General features: G+C 46.7%; 1 protein-coding gene, 1 non-coding gene and 1 pseudogene across 2 annotated transcripts in view; 2 read left to right on the forward strand and 1 right to left on the reverse strand.

The window, feature by feature from the left end:
- rbm26 (RNA binding motif protein 26) overlaps window positions 1–4,966 on the reverse strand; it is a 31,609-nt gene extending 26,643 nt beyond the window's left edge. The window contains exons 1-6 of the mRNA XM_065022117.1: window positions 4,596–4,966; window positions 4,157–4,275; window positions 3,159–3,301; window positions 2,798–2,886; window positions 1,217–1,434; window positions 755–1,021 (exon numbers count right to left, since the gene is read on the reverse strand). Coding sequence (XP_064878189.1) covers window positions 755–1,021; window positions 1,217–1,434; window positions 2,798–2,886; window positions 3,159–3,301; window positions 4,157–4,275; window positions 4,596–4,654 — 895 coding nt within the window. The 5' untranslated portion in view covers window positions 4,655–4,966. The remainder of the gene's footprint in view (window positions 1–754; window positions 1,022–1,216; window positions 1,435–2,797; window positions 2,887–3,158; window positions 3,302–4,156; window positions 4,276–4,595) is intronic.
- A 4,090-nt stretch (window positions 4,967–9,056) lies between these two features.
- On the forward strand, window positions 9,057–18,704 carry LOC115122153 (translationally-controlled tumor protein homolog; annotated as a pseudogene).
- On the forward strand, window positions 14,728–14,863 carry LOC135562601 (small nucleolar RNA SNORA31). Its single transcript, XR_010460054.1, has one exon. It is a non-coding gene; the product is annotated as a small nucleolar RNA SNORA31 (small nucleolar RNA).
- Window positions 18,705–18,746: the final 42 nt, after the last annotated feature.

Here is an 18,746-nt window from a genome sequence, read left to right on the forward strand (position 1 = left end):
ACAGCTAGAGGACAGTTAGATACAGAAGCCTTTCTCTGGAAGACAACACAATACGGTATAGTAACACAGCTAGAGGACAGTTAGATACAGAAGGCCTTTCTCTGGAAGACAACACAATACGGTATAGTAACACAGCTAGAGGACAGTTAGATACAGAAGGCCTTTCTCTGGAAGACAACACAATACGGTATAGTAACACAGCTAGAGGACAGTATATAGTAACACAGCTAGAGGACAGTTAGATACAGAAGGCCTTTCTCAGGAAGACAACACAATACGGTTTAGTAACACAGCTAGAGGACAGTATATAGTAACACAGCTAGAGGACAGTTAGATACAGAAGGCCTTTCTCAGGAAGACAACACAATACGGTATAGTAACACAGCTAGAGGACAGTATATAGTAACACAGCTAGAGGACAGTTAGATACAGAAGGCCTTTCTCTGGAAGACAACACAATACGGTTTAGTAACACAGCTAGAGGACAGTATATAGTAACACAGCTAGAGGACAGTTAGATACAGAAGGCCTTTCTCAGGAAGACAACACAATACGGTATAGTAACACAGCTAGAGGACAGTATATAGTAACACAGCTAGAGGACAGTTAGATACAGAAGACCTTTTCCAGGCCAGAAACAGACAGAAAGAAAACAAAATCACTCCAAACATTCTCCTTCTCGGTCATACTGATCCCAGGCCACTAACAAACAAACAAAAAACATCTCAGGCATGTCAACTTCCTTCCTGCTTACCGTCGTAGTCACGGCAACGTTTCCTCTGTGGCGGAAGGGGCCGGTCCAGTGACTGATCCGGGTGGAAGTCCGACCAGCTGTCCGTCACCGAGGCGATGCTGTTGCTGTGGTTACCTTGAGGGGCGATCACCGTGATGGTGCTGCTGAGGGTGGGCACGGGGAACGTGGCGGTTGCCGTGGGGATCGGCAGGAGGCCTTCTCCAGCTCCAACCTCCGTCCCCCGGTCTCCTCGATCGGGCTCGTACTTTGACCTCCCAGCATCCCGCTCTGTGATCAGAAGGATAAGGGCAGGAAGCAGGAAACAGTCATGATATCTAGAGCAGGCGTAGAGCCGTTGGATGTGCATGCTAACAGCCAGACATACTGACTTTCAAAATGAATCAACCAATCATAGTCTTCCGTCTAAACCAGGAACATAAACCTGCACACAACCAGAGTTGTTCTGTCGGTCTCCCCTCTCACCTCTGCTCTTGGAGTGGCTCCTGCTGTGACTCCTGCTACTGCGGTCTCGGTCTCTCTCCCGGTCCCTGGCCCGGTCCTTGCTCCGGCTCCTACTGCGGCTGTAGCTACGGCCCCTCCTCCGGTTGTAACGGTCCCGGTACGAGTCCCGTCTCGGGGGGATGCGGTCATAATCATTACGTTTCCTGGTACGGTCGTCCCTTTTACGGTCATCCCCTCGTCTGACAAACGACAGAGAAGGGGAGGAGGGGGAGGGGAAGACAGAGGAAGAGAGAGGGAGGAAAGAGGAGGGAGAGAGAGGAGGGGAAGACAGAGGAGGAAGAGAGAGCGGGGAAAGAGGAGGAAGAGAGAGGAGGAAGAGAGAGGAGGAAGAGAGGAGGAAGAAGAAGAGAGAGGAGGGAGAGAGGAGGAAGAGAGAGGAGGGAGAGAGGAGGAAGAGAGAGGAGGAGGGGGAGGGGAAGACAGAGGAGGAAGAGAGAGGGGGGAAAGAGGAGGGAGAGAGAGGAGGAAGAGAGAGGGGGGAGAGAGGAGGGAGAGAGAAGAGGAAGAGAGAGAGAGCGGAGGAAGAGAGGAGGAAGAGAGAGGGGGGGGGGAAGATGAGGAAGAGAGAGGTAGGGGGAAAGAAGGGCAGAATAAAGTAATTTAGGAAACATCCCATTGAACAGAGACAGGAGCATTTATGGATCAGTCTCAAATAGCACCTTATACACTATATAGTGTACTACTATTGACCAGTAGAGTAATTTAATAGGGAACTATGTCCCTCACCTGTTGTCAATGGGGGGGCTGTAGTTCCCACTGACCTGCTGTCTCTACTGTAGTTCCCACTGACCTGCTGTCTCTACTGTAGTTCCCACTGACCTGCTGTCTACTGTAGTTCACACTGACCCGCTGTCTCTACTGTAGTTCACACTGACCCGCTGTCTCTACTGTAGTTCACACTGACCCGCTGTCTCTACTGTAGTTCACACTGACCCGCTGTCTCTACTGTAGTTCACACTGACCCGCTGTCTCTACTGTAGTTCACACTGACCCGCTGTCTCTACTGTAGTTCACACTGACCTGCTGTCTCTACTGTAGTTCACACTGACCTGCTGTCTCTACTGTAGTTCACACTGACCTGCTGTCTCTACTGTAGTTCACACTGACCTGCTGTCTCTACTGTAGTTCACACTGACCTGCTGTCTCTACTGTAGTTCACACTGACCTGCTGTCTCTACTGTAGTTCACACTGACCTGCTGTCTCTACTGTAGTTCACACTGACCCGCTGTCTCTACTGTAGTTCACACTGACCCGCTGTCTCTACTGTAGTTCACACTGACCCTCTGTCTCTACTGTAGTTCACACTGACCCGCTGTCTCTACTGTAGTTCACACTGACCTGCTGTCTCTACTGTAGTTCCCACTGACCTGCTGTCTCTACTGTAGTTCACACTGACCCGCTGTCTCTACTGTAGTTCACACTGACCTGCTGTCTCTACTGTAGTTCACACTGACCTGCTGTCTCTACTGTAGTTCCCACTGACCTGCTGTCTCTACTGTAGTTCCCACTGACCTGCTGTCTCTACTGTAGTTCACACTGACCTGCTGTCTCTACTGTAGCGGGAGCTGGAAGGGGGACTGTAGTTCACTCTCCTGGAGAACTTCTTGTCCCGGTCCTCCTCACGACTTGGCTGGGAAACACAAGTTTGAACTAAGATCTTGAAAGTTTCACCAGATGAACTGCATTGATCTCATCCTGTTTACAAATAACCCCACTTCCTGATTACAAAGAATACTATTGGACAATAGACCTCTACTGTCAGACTGTGGTGTGTAACCTTCCATGCCAATTATGCGGAGGCACTAAAACTCTACCACAGCTGTTTCCTGTAGCATCACTGTTAAAGTAAACATTCCCCTTTTAAGTGTTGGTGCCTTTTTCAACCATGACTCAACCAGTCACCTCGTCTTTCCTCGGGTCGTCTTTGTCCGTCCTGGTCAGGTGTCCCTCCGCTTTGCCCACGGAACCTGGCTGATGGTCCTGCTGAGGTAGGTAGCTTTTGGAGTTGACGGCTTCGAAGAGTCTATCGACAAAAGTCTGCGTCTCTGGGAGAAGACGGGAATAGGGAACGAGGGGTGGGTGATGAGGGGAGGAGGACAAGGGCATGAATAGTGGGGCCGACACCGACATTGCACATTAGGTAACTAATGAGTATCAGTCACTGTGTATAGTTCCAAATGGAACACTATTACCAATTTAGTGCACTACTTTAGACCAGGGCCCTATAGAACCCTATTCCCTATATAGTGCACTACTTTAGACCAAAGCCCTATAGAACCCTATTCCCTATATATAGTATACTACTTTAGACCAGGGCCCTATAGAACCCTATTCCCTATATATAGTGCAGTACTTTAGACCAGAGCCCTATAGAACCCTATTCCCTATATATAGTGCACTACTTTAGACCAGAGTCCTATAGAACCCTATTCCCTATATAGTGCACTACTTTAGACCAGAGTCCTATAGAACCCTATTCCCTATATAGTGCAGTACTTTAGACCAGAGCCCTATAGAACCCTATTCCCTATATAGTACACTACTTTAGACCAGAGCCCTATAGAACCCTATTCCCTATATATAGTGCACTACTTTAGACCAGAGCTCTATAGAACCCTATTCCCTATATAGTACACTACTTTAGACCAGAGCCCTATAGAACCCTATTCCCTATATATAGTGCACTACTTTAGACCAGGGCCCTATAGAACCCTATTCCCTATATATAGTACACTACTTTAGACCAAAGTAACGCACTATAAAAAGAGAATAGGATTCAGTCACAGTCAGTCAAAAAGTACCTCTGATTTTCTTCGACTTTCGAGGCAGATGACGACAAACGTCACCACCACCACTTTGTTGTCACAACTATAAAAACGTGTTTTAATAAGTATCGTTACCTTTCTGTAGAAATACGTCCAACTGGTCGACACACAGGGCTTTGAGTTCCGTCTCGCTTTTGTCTTTCTTCACCAAGGCAACGACGTATTTAGCGAGGGCAGATGGATCTGCATCACAACTAGAACAGGGGAAAGTGTCAACACAAACACACCGTTAGCCATGCTAACTCTAGCTATACAACAACAACAAATTAGCTAGAATATATATATATATCCTTACCATACCAAGAAGACCAATCGATTACAAGATAACAGACAATTTCTCAACTATAAAAACTACTATTTTGTTTTGAAATAACTAGCCACATGATATAAACATTAAACTAGCTAGTCAAGTTAGCATCCAAATGATACTAGCCTTGTCTTCAGTCATGTTGTTGCATCTTGATGCTGGCAAGCTAATGTTGCTAAACGTTAGCCATCTAAGTTAGCTACTTACATTGGTTCGAGGGTTTTAAAAAGCCACGTTTTCAATGAATCTAGGTTTTCAATAATCATTTTTTCAGACGCCGGTTAACTTCTCTTCCACTCGGTGGCCAGGGTTAATAATCCCTCGGTAATGTTTCTTAATGACAAAATACTGTATGTCCAAAGGCAAGAAGTCAACAAGCTAACATTAGCTGTTAGTTACCGCCTTCTCTCTCTTATTAAACCTGCATGGCTATTCAACACTGAAAAGACCAACGACTTGATTGAAAAGATAACTAGATTTTCTTGAGTGTGTTTCTTGCTTTTTAAATTCTTGCAAATACAAAGAGGACGGGGAAGAGAATTTGTTCACTGTAAACTATTCCCTCAACTAGTTTGAATGTTCAGGCAGTGCAGGCCTTCCCTCATTGCAAATAAATGGAGAATATTTACTTCCGGGGAACTCTCGCTGGCAGATATCGCGAGAATTGATATGTCACGTTGTAACTTGGCGTATTTGGTATTTATTAGGATCCCCAAATAGCCGCTGCAAAAGCATCAACTACTCCTCCTGGGGTCCACACGAAACATGACATAATATATAGTACAGAACATTATTAGTCAAGGACTGAAATACATACATTTAAAATGTCACACACAGCCTCCATATCAGTACATACACACAATATCTAGGTCTTATACATAGTACAGTGCACATTACAATACAAGATATACAAAATGGCGGTGTCTCTTCACAGTCACCTTTGTGCAGTAAGGTGTTATTTTATGTTTTTTTTTTAACTGGTTGTATTGCTTGGAGTGGCAGAGAGTTCCATGTAGTCATGTTACCTGGGCTACCAGAGAGTTCCATGTAGTCATGTTACCTGGGCTACCAGAGAGTTCCATGTAGTCATGTTACCTGGGCTACCAGAGAGTTCCATGTAGTCACGTTACCTGGGTTACCAGAGAGTTCCATGTAGTCATGGCTCTATTTAATACTGTGTGTTTCCCAGCCTCTGTTCTGGACCTGGGGACTGTGAAGAGAACCTCTGGTTGCATGTCTTGTGTTGTATCGATGAGTGTCTGAACTGTGTTGTCAACTGCTTGAACAGACAGTTCGGTACCTTCAACACATCACACAAAGACCAATAGTGATGCAGTCAATCTCTCCACAACGTTTTTAGCCAGGAGAGACTGACATGCCTGTTACTGACACTTGCCTTCCATGTACATCTAAGTGTGACATGTGCTGCTTTGTTCCGGACCAACTGCAATTAACCTCCAGGTCCAGGTGTGACAAAACTAGGGCCTGTAGGACCTGTCTGGTGGAATGAGATGTCAAGAAGACAGAGCAACGGCCTAACATGGACAGACCTCTTCCCATTTTACCAACCATTGAATCTATGTGTTTTGGCCATGACAGCTTGGTATCTACGGGAACACCCAGCAGTTTCGTCACCTCAACTTGCTCAATAGCCACATTATTCTATAATAGATCTAAATGAGGTTTAGTGTTGAGCGAGGGATTTGTTCCAAAAATTATGCATATACTATAAATATATATATATCTGGCAGCAGCCTATTGCTAGTTACCCGTTCTAAAACTGACTGGAGCTCTATGTTAAGGTTGTCAGTTATTTATTTGAGTCGTCAGCGATATACTTCAACGAACAAGCCATCTACCTCAATGAACAAGCCATCTCCCTCAGTGAACAAGCCATCTTCCTCAATGAACAAGCCATCTACCTCAATTTCCTCAATGAACAAGCCATCTACCTCAATGAACACGCCATCTACCTCAATGAACAAGCCATCTCCCTCAATGAACAAGCCATCTCCCTCAATGAACAAGCCATCTACCTCAATGAACAAGCCATCTACCTCAATGAACAAGCCATCTCCCTCAATGAACAAGCCATCTACCTCAATGAACAAGCCATCTCCCTCAATGAACAAGCCATCTTCCTCAATGAACAAGCCATCTACCTCAATTTCCTCAATGAACAAGCCATCTACCTCAATGAACACGCCATCTACCTCAATGAACAAGCCATCTCCCTCAATGAACAAGCCATCTCCCTCAATGAACAAGCCATCTACCTCAATGAACAAGCCATCTCCCTCAATGAACAAGCCATCTACCTCAATGAACAAGCCATCTCCCTCAATGAACACGCCATCTCCCTCAATGAACACGCCATCTCCCTCAATGAACACGCCATCTCCCTCAACGAACACGCCATCTACCTCAATGAACAAGCCATCTCCCTCAATGAACAAGACATCTCCCTCAATGAACACGCCATCTCCCTCAATGAACACGCCATCTCCCTCAATGAACACGCCATCTACCTCAATGAACAAGCCATCTCCCTCAATGAACAAGCCATCTACCTCAATGAACAAGCCATCTACCTCAATTAACAAGACATCTACCTCAATGAACACGCCATCTCCCTCAATGAACAAGCCATCTACCTCAATGAACAAGCCATCTACCTCAATGAACACGCCATCTACCTCAATGAACACGCCATCTCCCTCAATGAACACGCCATCTACCTCAATGAACACGCCATCTCCCTCAATGAACACGCCATCTCCCTCAATGAACACGCCATCTCCCTCAATGAAGACGCCATCTACCTCAATAAACACGCCATCTACCTCAATGAACACGCCATCTACCTCAATGAACACGCCATCTACCTCAATAAACACGCCATCTACCTCAATAAACACGCCATCTACCTCAATGAACACGCCATCTACCTCAATGAACAAGCCATCTGCCTCAATCTCCTCAATGAACAAGCCATCTCCCTCAATGAACACGCCATCTCCCTCAATGAACACGCCATCTACCTCAATGAACACGCCATCTACCTCAATGAACAAGCCATCTACCTCAATGAACAAGCCATCTACCTCAATGAACAAGCCATCTACCTCAATGAACAAGCCATCTACCAGAGTGGTCAGGACAGGCAGAGTGGTCAGACGGGGCAGGCAGGCAGAATGGTCAATGAACAAGCCATCTCCCTCAATGAACAAGCCATCTCCCTCAATGAACAAGCCATCTCCCTCAATGAACAAGCCATCTGTCTCAATGAACAAGCCATCTGCCTCAATGAACAAGCCATCTGCCTAAATACACAGAGAGACAGGAAACACAGGGATAAATACACAGGTACAGAGAGACAGGAAACACAGGGATAAATACACTGGTACAGAGAGACAGGAAACACAGGAATAAATACACTGGTACAGAGAGACAGGAAACACAGGGATAAATACACTGGCACAGAGAGACAGGAAACACAGGGATAAATACACTGGTACAGAGAGACAGGAAACACAGGAATAAATACACTGGGACAGAGAGACAGGAAAGACAGGGATAAATACACTGGTACAGAGAGACAGGAAACACAGGGATAAATACACAGAGAGACAGGAAACACAGGGATAAATACACAGAGAGACAGGAAACACAGGGATAAATACACAGAGAGACAGGAAACACAGGGATAAATACACTGGCACAGAGAGACAGGAAACACAGGGATAAATACACTGGTACAGAGAGACAGGAAACACAGGGATAAATACACTGGTACAGAGAGACAGGAAACACAGGGATAAATACACTGGTCCAGAGAGACAGGAAACACAGGGATAAATACACTGGTACAGAGAGACAGGAAACACAGGGATAAATACACAGAGAGACAGGAAACACAGGGATAAATACACTGGGGAAAATAAGCGACACCTGGAGGGGGTGGAGCCAATCACAAGGACAGGTGAAACAGATCAGGGCGTGACAGAAAACACTGAGTTAGATGAATTAATCTCGAGTCATAAAGTCGATTGTAATTTTTACATTTACCCCGTTTATATATCGACCAGGTTTGTGAAATGTGAAAACTGGTTTATCATATCGATCACAACTTCCTCTATTTCAGGTTGTCCAGGTGTTTCTCTGATGATGCTCCCCGGCAGCACCACAAACCTGACTGGGAGAGTACTGCAGGGTAGATTTTTTCTATGGTGTTATTGACTATACGTTTGTTTTATTCCATGTGTAACTCTGTGTCGTTGTTTTTGTCACACTGCTTTTGCTTTATCTTGACCAGGTCGCAGTTGTAAATGAGAACTTTTGTTCTCAACTGGCCTACCTGGTTAAATAAAGGTGAAATAAAAAGGGGTGGCCAACACAACGTCAACCCGCCAACTCCACACTGCTTAAAACCTGAGACAAAAAAACAAAGATACAAAAATAATAAAGATAATAATAAATATTTTAAACAAACATATATATATATATATATATATATATATATATAATAAGACTAAATAAATTTAAAAAAGTGCAGGCTTGGAGAACGCACCCGGAGAAGCGGCACCCTGCATCGTGACCTCAAGGGGGCGCCGGGGACCGGCGGTGACGTCACCAGCGCCCGCCGCTATCTAAGTTGGGGAACCGCTGTTTTCTGTCCTTTTTCTCCTTACGAGTCCTGAGACGGGTAGGGATCCAAAAACATCTTCCCGTGGAACGTCGCTTTTTACAAGCCAACAAAAATGATCATCTACAAGGACATCATCACCGGTAATCTAACGTTTATATTATCAATATTCTGTTATTATTTCTTTTATAAATATATATATTTTGTGTTGGTCTGCATTTGTGTTTTTTTTTTGGGGCCTACCGGAAGTCTCTACTGCCCTTTGTGCCAACGATGTGGAAATTACTTTAAAAATAACAAACTTAGTCGTAGTCCCTCCGTTGTATTCTGTACCGGGATCGATCCAATTTGTACATTTTATATGTACTGTATAACGGAGTAAACCGATAGACTGTGTTTAGGCTTACCGGAGAGTTAGCATTTCCCTGCTAGTTAGCGAGGCCTACCGGCGTTTTGCTAACTAGGTAACAAGTTGTACTAAATGCCCTGTTTTTCTATCGTAAACAGCTGATTTTTAGTTAGACTACTAGTTGACACAATAGTTAACTATCTACCGTTTCAACTCTCACGTTTGGGTATACGTTGGTTAATAATGATGTATTTCAGGAGATGAGCTATTCACCGAGGTCTACAAAATCACGGAGGTCTGCGACGGTATGTTGTACGAGGTACAGGGAAAGGTACGTTAATCACGTCCACTAAGTTACATTAACTGTATTTGAAAAACGGTAATCTTCCTTAGCTTTTAGCATACTTGGCTAGCTATTCCATTTATTTCACTCACTTCAAAATACAGGAGGGTTATGATAACATAATTTCGGCTTTGGTAGACTGGATCTGCTAGTTAACTACGGTGACGTGTTGATACCGGTGTAACGTTTAGCCTGCTAGCCTAAAACCAGGATCTCCCCTCCCTGCCAGCTCACTTCCAGATCGGAGGACGTCGACGGTGCGTTAATCGGTGCCAACGCCTCTGCAGAGGGCGGCGATGAGGGTAGCGAAGCGTCCACAGTCAGTGGAGTCGACATTGTGCTCAACAGCAAACTGCAGGAGACCTCGGCCTACAACAAGAAGGCTTACCAGAGCTACATCAAGGGCTATATGAAGGCGTAAGTGTCTCTGGCATCTCATCTAGCACATGTTTTTTTCTTAATTAAACATTTCTTATTTACAACTACGGCTGTGGGTTTAACTGCCTCGGGGGAACTGTGGGTTTAACTGCCTTGTTCAGGGGCAGAATGACATTTAAAAAACTATATTTTTTTACCTTGTCAACTCTGGGATTCGATCCAGAAACCTTTCACTTACTGGCCCAACGCCAGTAACAGGTTGAGAGTGATATTTAAATGGCAAATCAGACTCAACTGTTCGATTAAAATGCATGTTGACAAGCCAACTTTCAGTCCAGTCCGTTAAACCACAGGAGTGACACCCAGGGGTTTTGGTAACTGATACACACATGACATCATAAAAGTCCCTGGACTTTCTGCACGGCCTGCTATGACTCATCGGATTGTTCCATTATGGGTCTCAAATGGGTGTAAATACCTGTTAAACCACAGGGAGTCGACATGGTTCAGTCCAGTCTAAAGGGGTGTAAATACCTGTTAAACCACAGGTTCAGTCCAGTCTAAATACCTGTTAAACATGGTTCAGTCCAGTCTAAATACCTGTTAAACCACAGGTCGTAGTCTAATACCTGTTAAACCACAGGGAGTCGACATGGTTCAGTCCAGTCTAAATGGTTAAACCACAGGGAGTCCATGGTTCAGTCCAGTCTAAATACCTGTTAAACCACAGGGAGTCGACCAGTCCAGTTAAAATACCTGTTAAACCACAGGGAGTCGACATGGTTCAGTCCAGTCTAAATACCTGTTAAACCACAGGAGTCGACATGGTTCAGTCCAGTCTAAATACCTGTTAAACCACAGGAGTCGACATGGTCCAAAGGGGGTCTAAATACCTGTTAAACCACAGTCCAGTCCAGTCTAAATACCTGTTAAACCACAGGAGTCGACATGGTTCAGTCCAGTCTAAATACCTGTTAAACCACAGGGTCGAAATACATGGTTCAGTCCAGTCTAAATACCTGTTAAACCACAGGAGTTCAGTTCAGTCCAGTCTAAATACCTGTTAAACCACAGGAGTCGACATGGTTCAGTCCAGTCTAAATACCTGTTAAAACCAAAACAGGAGTCGACATGGTTCAGTCCAGTCTAAAGGGGTGTAAATACCTGTTAAACCACAGGGAGTCGACATGGTTCAGTCCAGTCTAAATACCTGTTAAACCACAGGGAGTCGAATGGTTCAGTCCAGTCTAAATACCTGTTAAACCACAGGGAGTCGACATGGTTCAGTCCAGTCTAAAGGGGTGTAAATACCTGTTAAACCACAGGGAGTCGACATGGTTCAGTCCAGTCTAAATACCTGTTAAACCACAGGGAGTCGACATGGTTCAGTCCAGTCTAAATACCTGTTAAACCACAGGGAGTCGACATGGTTCAGTCCAGTCTAAATACCTGTTAAACCACAGGGAGTCTACATGGTTCAGTCCAAATACCTGTTAAACCACAACACCAGTCCAGTAAATACCTGGTAAATGGTTCAGTCCAGTGTCCTGTTAAACCACAGGGAGTACATGGTTCAGAGTGTAAACCACAGGTCGACATGGTTCAGTCCTAAATACCTGTGGGGAATGGTTCAGTCCAGTCTAATGTAAATACCTGTTAAACCACAGGGAGTCGACATGGTTCAGTCCAGTCTAAATACCTGTTAAACCACAGGGTCAAGGCCAAGCTGGAGGTCTAGCAGGGATCTAAGAGGTCTAAATACCTGTTAAACAGGCATGGTTCAGTCCAGTCAAATGGCAGGTGCATCCAGCAGCTGTTAGTCCAGATGAAACCACAGGGAGTCCATGGGGAAATACCTGTTAAACCACAGGAGTCGAAAGTCCACCAAATACCTGGTGAGTTCAGTCCAGTCTAAATACCTGTTAAACCACAGGAGTCGACATGGTTCAGTCCAGTATAAATACCTGTTAAACCACAGGGAGTCCATGGTTCAGTCCAGTATAAATACCTGTTAAACCACAGGGAGTGGGTTCAGTCCCTGTTAAACCACACAGTCCCTGTTAAACCACAGGGAGTCCATGGTTCAGTCCAGCCTAAACACCTGTATAAAGGGTTGTCCTGTAGGGAGTGTAGTACAGGCAGCCTGATGGGGAATGTTGTGAATGTTACAGTTGTCCCCCCAGGGCCGGGCCAAGCTGGAGGAGCAGGGATCTACATGAGGGTAAGGCCTTCATGGCATGCTCCAGCCTGTTAAGATGATCCCTCGTTAAATACCAGGTGACATGGTTCAGTCCACCCCCCTACCGCATGTCCGGGGTCCCAAATACTGTTAAACCAATGTCCATATAGTGCCACCATTTCAGGATGGGTACCCACCCCACACTGTTTTATATTGCATGGATGAGGGCTGGTCCCAAATGGACACACTGTTTTATATTGGATGGATGAGGGCCCAAAATGGACACACTGTTTTATGTTTCATCCAATGGATGAGGGCTGGTTAAAATAGTGCACACTGTTTTAATTGGATGGATGAGGGCTGGTTAAAATGGACATTTGGGTTTATATTGGAGGATGAGGGCTGGTTAAAATGGACACACTGTTTTAAATGGATGGATGAGGGCTGGTTAAAATGAACACACTGTTTTATATTGGATGGATGAGGGCTGTTTTATATTGTTGAGGGCTGGTTAAATGGACACACTGTTTTATATTGGATGGATGAGGGCTGGTTATAATGGACACTGTTTTATATTGGATGGATGAGGGCTGGTTTTATATTGGATGGATGAGGGCTGGTTATAATGGACACACTGTTTTATATTGGATGGATGAGGGCTGGTTAAAATGGACACACTGTTTTATATTGGATGGATGAGGGCTGGTTATAATGGACACACTGTTTTATATTGACACACTGTTTTATATTGGATGGATGAGGGCTGGTTAAAATGGACACACTGTTTTATATTGGATGGATGAGGGCTGGTTATAATGGACACACTGTTTTATATTGGATGGATGAGGGCTGGTTATAATGGACACTGTTTTATATTGGATGGATGAGGGCTGGTTAAATGGACACACTGTTTTATATTGGATGGATGAGGGCTGGTTATAATGGACACACTGTTTTATATTGGATGGATGAGGGGGACTGGTTATAAATGGACACACTGTTTTATATTGGATGGATGAGGGCTGGTTAAAATGGACACACTGTTTTATATTGGATGGATGAGGGCTGGTTAAAATGGACACACTGTTTTATATTGGATGGATGAGGGACTGTTTTATATTGGAATGAGACTGGTTATAATGGACTGTTTTATATTGGATGGATGAGGGCTGGTTAAAATGGACACACTGTTTTATATTGGATGGATGAGGGCTGGTTAAAATGGACACACTGTTTTATATTGGATGGATGAGGGCTGGTTAAAATGGACACACTGTTTTATATTGGATGGATGAGGGCTGGTTAAAATGGACACACTGTTTTATATTGGATGGATGAGGGCTGGTTAAAATGGACACACTGTTTTATATTGGATGGATGAGGGCTGGTTATAATGGCTGGTTAAAATGGACACACTGTTTTATATTGGATGGATGAGGGCCGGTTAAAATGGATGATCTCAGGACACCTTTTAGAGGCTGTGACCTATGACACTAACATCTGTATTTTACCGGAGTACGTTGTCAAGTCGCTGGCTTACACTTTGGCGTTCGTATCGGGTGAGACTGTGTGTGTGTGTGTGTGTGGTTTGTTCCAAAAGAAGGCATCTCTTCATCGTTGTATGAAACGATGACTGAACAGTGTCTCCTTGTACGTCCTGTTGATCACGTGACCTGCTCCTCTTCTTCAGTTCTTCACCGGTGAGTCCATGAACTGTGACGGCGCCATCGGCCTGCTAGACTACCGCGAGGACGGGGTCACGCCCTTCTTCGTTTTCTTCAAAGACGGCATCGAGATCGAGAAATACGTAAGTTACCGTGACGACGGAGGACGTCCAACTACCCGTGACCTCCCTCCCTTAAAGCTGAGTGTCAAGGCAACGTCCAACTACCCGTGACCTCCCCCCTCCCTCCCTTAAAGCTGAGTGTCAAGGCAACGTCCAACTACCCGTGACCCCCCCCCTCCCTCTGTGTTCCTGGTGCAGTAATGGTGGGTGAACATGCCACACCCTGTCCATCCCCTCTGACTGACGTGCCTGTTTCTGCGGGTGTCGGCCTGTTTCTGCGGGTGTCGGCCTGTTTCTGCGGGTGTCGGCCTGTTTCTGCGGGTGTCGGCCTGTTTCTGCGGGTGTCGGCCTGTTTCTGCGGGTGTCGGCCTGTTGGCATAACTCCCAGTCACTAGGTAGGCCGAGCCAGAGTGTTTTAATGGGCCCTGGTCTAAAGTAGTGTACTATATAGGGTTCTGGTCTAAAGTAGTGCACTATATAGGGTTCTGGTCTAAAGTAGTGTACTATACAGGGAATGGGGTTCTATAGGGTCCTGGTCTAAAGTAGTGTACTATACAGGGAATAGGGTTCTATAGGACCCTGGTCTAAAGTAGTGTACTATATAGGGAATGGGGTTCTATTTAAGATACCAGGCACACGACACTCTGAATACTAAGCCCATGCATTCATCTGATAGACCTGAAGTTCCTCACCGTGACTTCTGGGTTTGCAATTGGATGCTAAATGAAATATTCCCTTAACTTTCCCCGACTGCCTGACTGAGTGGCTGTACGGATAGAGAAGAGGAACACATGGTGGTACTGCCTGACTGAGTGGCTGTATGGATAGAGAAGAGGAGGTGGTACTGCCTGACTGAGTGGCTGTATGGATAGAGAAGAGGAGGTGGTACTGCCTGACTGAGTGGCTGTACGGATAGAGAAGAGGAACACATGGTGGTACTGCCTGACTGAGTGGCTGTATGGATAGAGAAGAGGAGGTGGTACTGCCTGACTGAGTGGCTGTATGGATAGAGAAGAGGAGGTGGTACTGCCTGACTGAGTGGCTGTACGGATAGAGAAGAGGAGGTGGTACTGCCTGACTGAGTGGCTGTATGGATAGAGGAGAGGAACACATGGTGGTACTGCCTGACTGAGTGGCTGTATGGATAGAGAAGAGGAGGTGGTACTGCCTGACTGAGTGGCTGTACGGATAGAGAAGAGGAGGTGGTACTGCCTGACTGAGTGGCTGTATGGAGAGAGAAGAGGAACACATGGTGGTACTGCCTGACTGAGTGGCTGTACGGATAGAGGAGAGGAACACATGGTGGTACTGCCTGACTGAGTGGCTGTACGGATAGAGAAGAGGAGGTGGTACTGCCTGACTGAGTGGCTGTACGGATAGAGGAGAGGAACACATGGTGGTACTGCCTGACTGAGTGGCTGTATGGATAGAGAAGAGGAACACATGGTGGTACTGCCTGACTGAGTGGCTGTATGGATAGAGAAGAGGAGGTGGTACTGCCTGACTGAGTGGCTGTACGGATAGAGAAGAGGAACACATGGTGGTACTGCCTGACTGAGTGGCTGTATGGATAGAGAAGAGGAGGTGGTACTGCCTGACTGAGTGGCTGTATGGATAGAGAAGAGGAGGTGGTACTGCCTGACTGAGTGGCTGTATGGATAGAGAAGAGGAGGTGGTACTGCCTGACTGAGTGGCTGTATGGATAGAGGAGAGGAGGTGGTACTGCCTGACTGAGTGGCTGTATGGATAGAGAAGAGGAGGTGGTACTGCCTGACTGAGTGGCTGTACGGATAGAGAAGAGGAGGTGGTACTGCCTGACTGAGTGGCTGTACGGATAGAGAAGAGGAGGTGGTACTGCCTGACTGAGTGGCTGTACGGATAGAGAAGAGGAGGTGGTACTGCCTGACTGAGTGGCTGTATGGATAGAGAAGAGGAACACATGGTGGTACTGCCTGACTGAGTGGCTGTATGGATAGAGAAGAGGAACACATGGTGGTACTGCCTGACTGAGTGGCTGTACGGATAGAGAAGAGGAGGTGGTACTGCCTGACTGAGTGGCTGTACGGATAGAGAAGAGGAGGTGGTACTGCCTGACTGAGTGGCTGTACGGATAGAGAAGAGGAACACATGGTGTTACTGCCTGACTGAGTGGCTGTATGGATAGAGAAGAGGAGGTGGTACTGAGTGGCTGTACGGATAGAGAAGAGGAACACATGGTGGTACTGCCTGACTGAGTGGCTGTACGGATAGAGAAGAGGAGGTGGTACTGCCTGACTGAGTGGCTGTATGGATAGAGAAGAGGAGGTGGTACTGCCTGACTGAGTGGCTGTATGGATAGAGAAGAGGAGGTGGTACTGCCTGACTGAGTGGCTGTATGGATAGAGAAGAGGAACACATGGTGGTACTGCCTGACTGAGTGGCTGTACGTATAGAGAAGAGGAGGTGGTACTGCCTGACTGAGTGGCTGTATGGATAGAGAAGAGGAGGTGGTACTGCCTGACTGAGTGGCTGTATGGATAGAGAAGAGGAACACATGGTGTTACCCAGAGGTGGTACTGAGTGGCTGACTCAAGAGCCTTTGATTAGGGTGTTGTCCAAATGGCACCCCTATTCACTGTCTAGTTCACTACTTTTGACTAGTGACCAATCAGACACACCTAATACCTCTATCCATCTCCACGTGGGTAGTAGTCTCTCCTCTGTCTGTCCATCTCCACGTGGGTAATAGTCTCTCCTCTGTCCATCTCCACGTGGGTAGTAGTCTCTCCTCTGTCCATCTCCACGTGGGTAGTAGTCTCTCCTCTGTCCATCTCCACGTGGGTAGTAGTCTCTCCTCTGTCCATCTCCACGTGGGTAATAGTCTCTCCATCTCCACGTGGGTAATAGTCTCCTCTGTCCATCTCCACGTGGGTAATAGTCTCTCCATCTCCACGTGGGTAGTAGTCTCTCCTCTGTCCATCTCCACGTGGGTAATAGTCTCTCCTCTGTCCATCTCCACGTGGGTAATAGTCTCTCCTCTGTCCATCCCCACGTGGGTAATAGTCTCTCCTCTGTCCATCTCCACGTGGGTAATAGTCTCCTCTGTTTCCTCTCCTCTGTCCATCTCCACGTGGGTAATAGTCTCTCCTCTGTCCATCTCCACGTGGGTATTAGTCTCTCTGTCCATCTCCACGTGGGTAATAGTGTCTCCTCTGTCCATCTCCACGTGGGTAATAGTCTCTCCTCTGTCCATCTCCACGTGGGTAGTAGTCTCTCCTCTGTCCATCTCCACGTGGGTAATAGTCTCCTCTGTCTCCTCTGTCCATCTCCACGTGGGTAATAGTCTCTCCTCTGTCCATCTCCACGTGGGTAATAGTCTCCTCTGTCCATCTCCACGTGGGTAATAGTCTCCTCTGTCCATCTCCACGTGGGTAATAGTCTCCTCTGTCCATCTCCACGTGGGTAATAGTCTCCTCTGTCCATCTCCACGTGGGTAATAGTCTCCTCTGTCCATCTCCACGTGGGTAATAGTCTCTCCTCTGTCCATCTCCACGTGGGTAATAGTCTCCCTCTGTCCATCTCCACGTGGGTAATAGTCTCCTCTGTCTCCTCTGTCCATCTCCACGTGGGTACTAGTCTCTCCTCTGTCCATCTCCACGTGGGTAATAGTCTCCTGTCTCCTCTGTCCATCTCCACGTGGGTACTAGTCTCCTCTGTCCATCTCCACGTGGGTAATAGTCTCTGTCTCCTCTGTCCATCTCCACGTGGGTAATAGTCTCTGTCCATCTCCACGTGGGTAATAGTCTCTGTCCATCTCCACGTGGGTAATAGTCTCTCCTCTGTCCATCTCCACGTGGGTAATAGTGTCTCCTCTGTCCGTCTCCACGTGGGTAATAGTCTCTCCTCTGTCCATCTCCACGTGGGTAATAGTCTCTCCATCTCCACGTGGGTAATAGTGTCTCCTCTGTCCATCTCCACGTGGGTAATAGTGTCTCCTCTGTCCATCTCCACGTGGGTAATAGTCTCTCCTCTGTCCATCTCCACGTGGGTAATAGTCTCTCCTCTGTCCATCTCCACGTGGGTAATAGTCTCTCCTCTGTCCATCTCCACGTGGGTAATAGTCTCTCCTCTGTCCATCTCCACGTGGGTAATAGTCTCTCCTCTGTCTCCTCTCTGCAGTAAACCATCCGGACGTCTAACAGAAGTGCCTGGACCGGAGGGAGCGTGTCTGCTTGTTACCATAGCTACCACCGCCCCCTGATCATGGACAGACTGACCCTGCCCTGCCTGCTTGTTACCGTAGCGACCGCCGCCCCCTGATCATGGACAGACTGCCTGTATCCCTCCCAACACCTGGAACAGACTTGTCTTTCTTTTAATCCCAAGTTTTTTTTTTTTTTTGGGGGGCCCCAACCTTCTCTTCGCCCCCCACATCTGGCCTCCCGGGGGGGAGACGCCAGGCCCTGTTTCTAAACGGACGGTCGTCGGTCAGGACCGTCCCCCCGCACCACCGTGGATGGAACCATGCCGGTTAGGCTGCGGCGACTCCCATCAGATGTCCAGCTACATTAAGCTCCCACCTTGCTCTCTCACACAACTGTAAAGGACTCATTGACACTATGTTGTGAAATAAACGGGCCTATTGGCCGAAATACAACCGTCCTCTGTGCCGTCTGCGTTCACTCTGATACAGTACCCC

Source organism: Oncorhynchus nerka, linkage group LG2 (assembly GCF_034236695.1).
Source record: "Oncorhynchus nerka isolate Pitt River linkage group LG2, Oner_Uvic_2.0, whole genome shotgun sequence".
NCBI lineage: Eukaryota > Metazoa > Chordata > Actinopteri > Salmoniformes > Salmonidae > Oncorhynchus > Oncorhynchus nerka.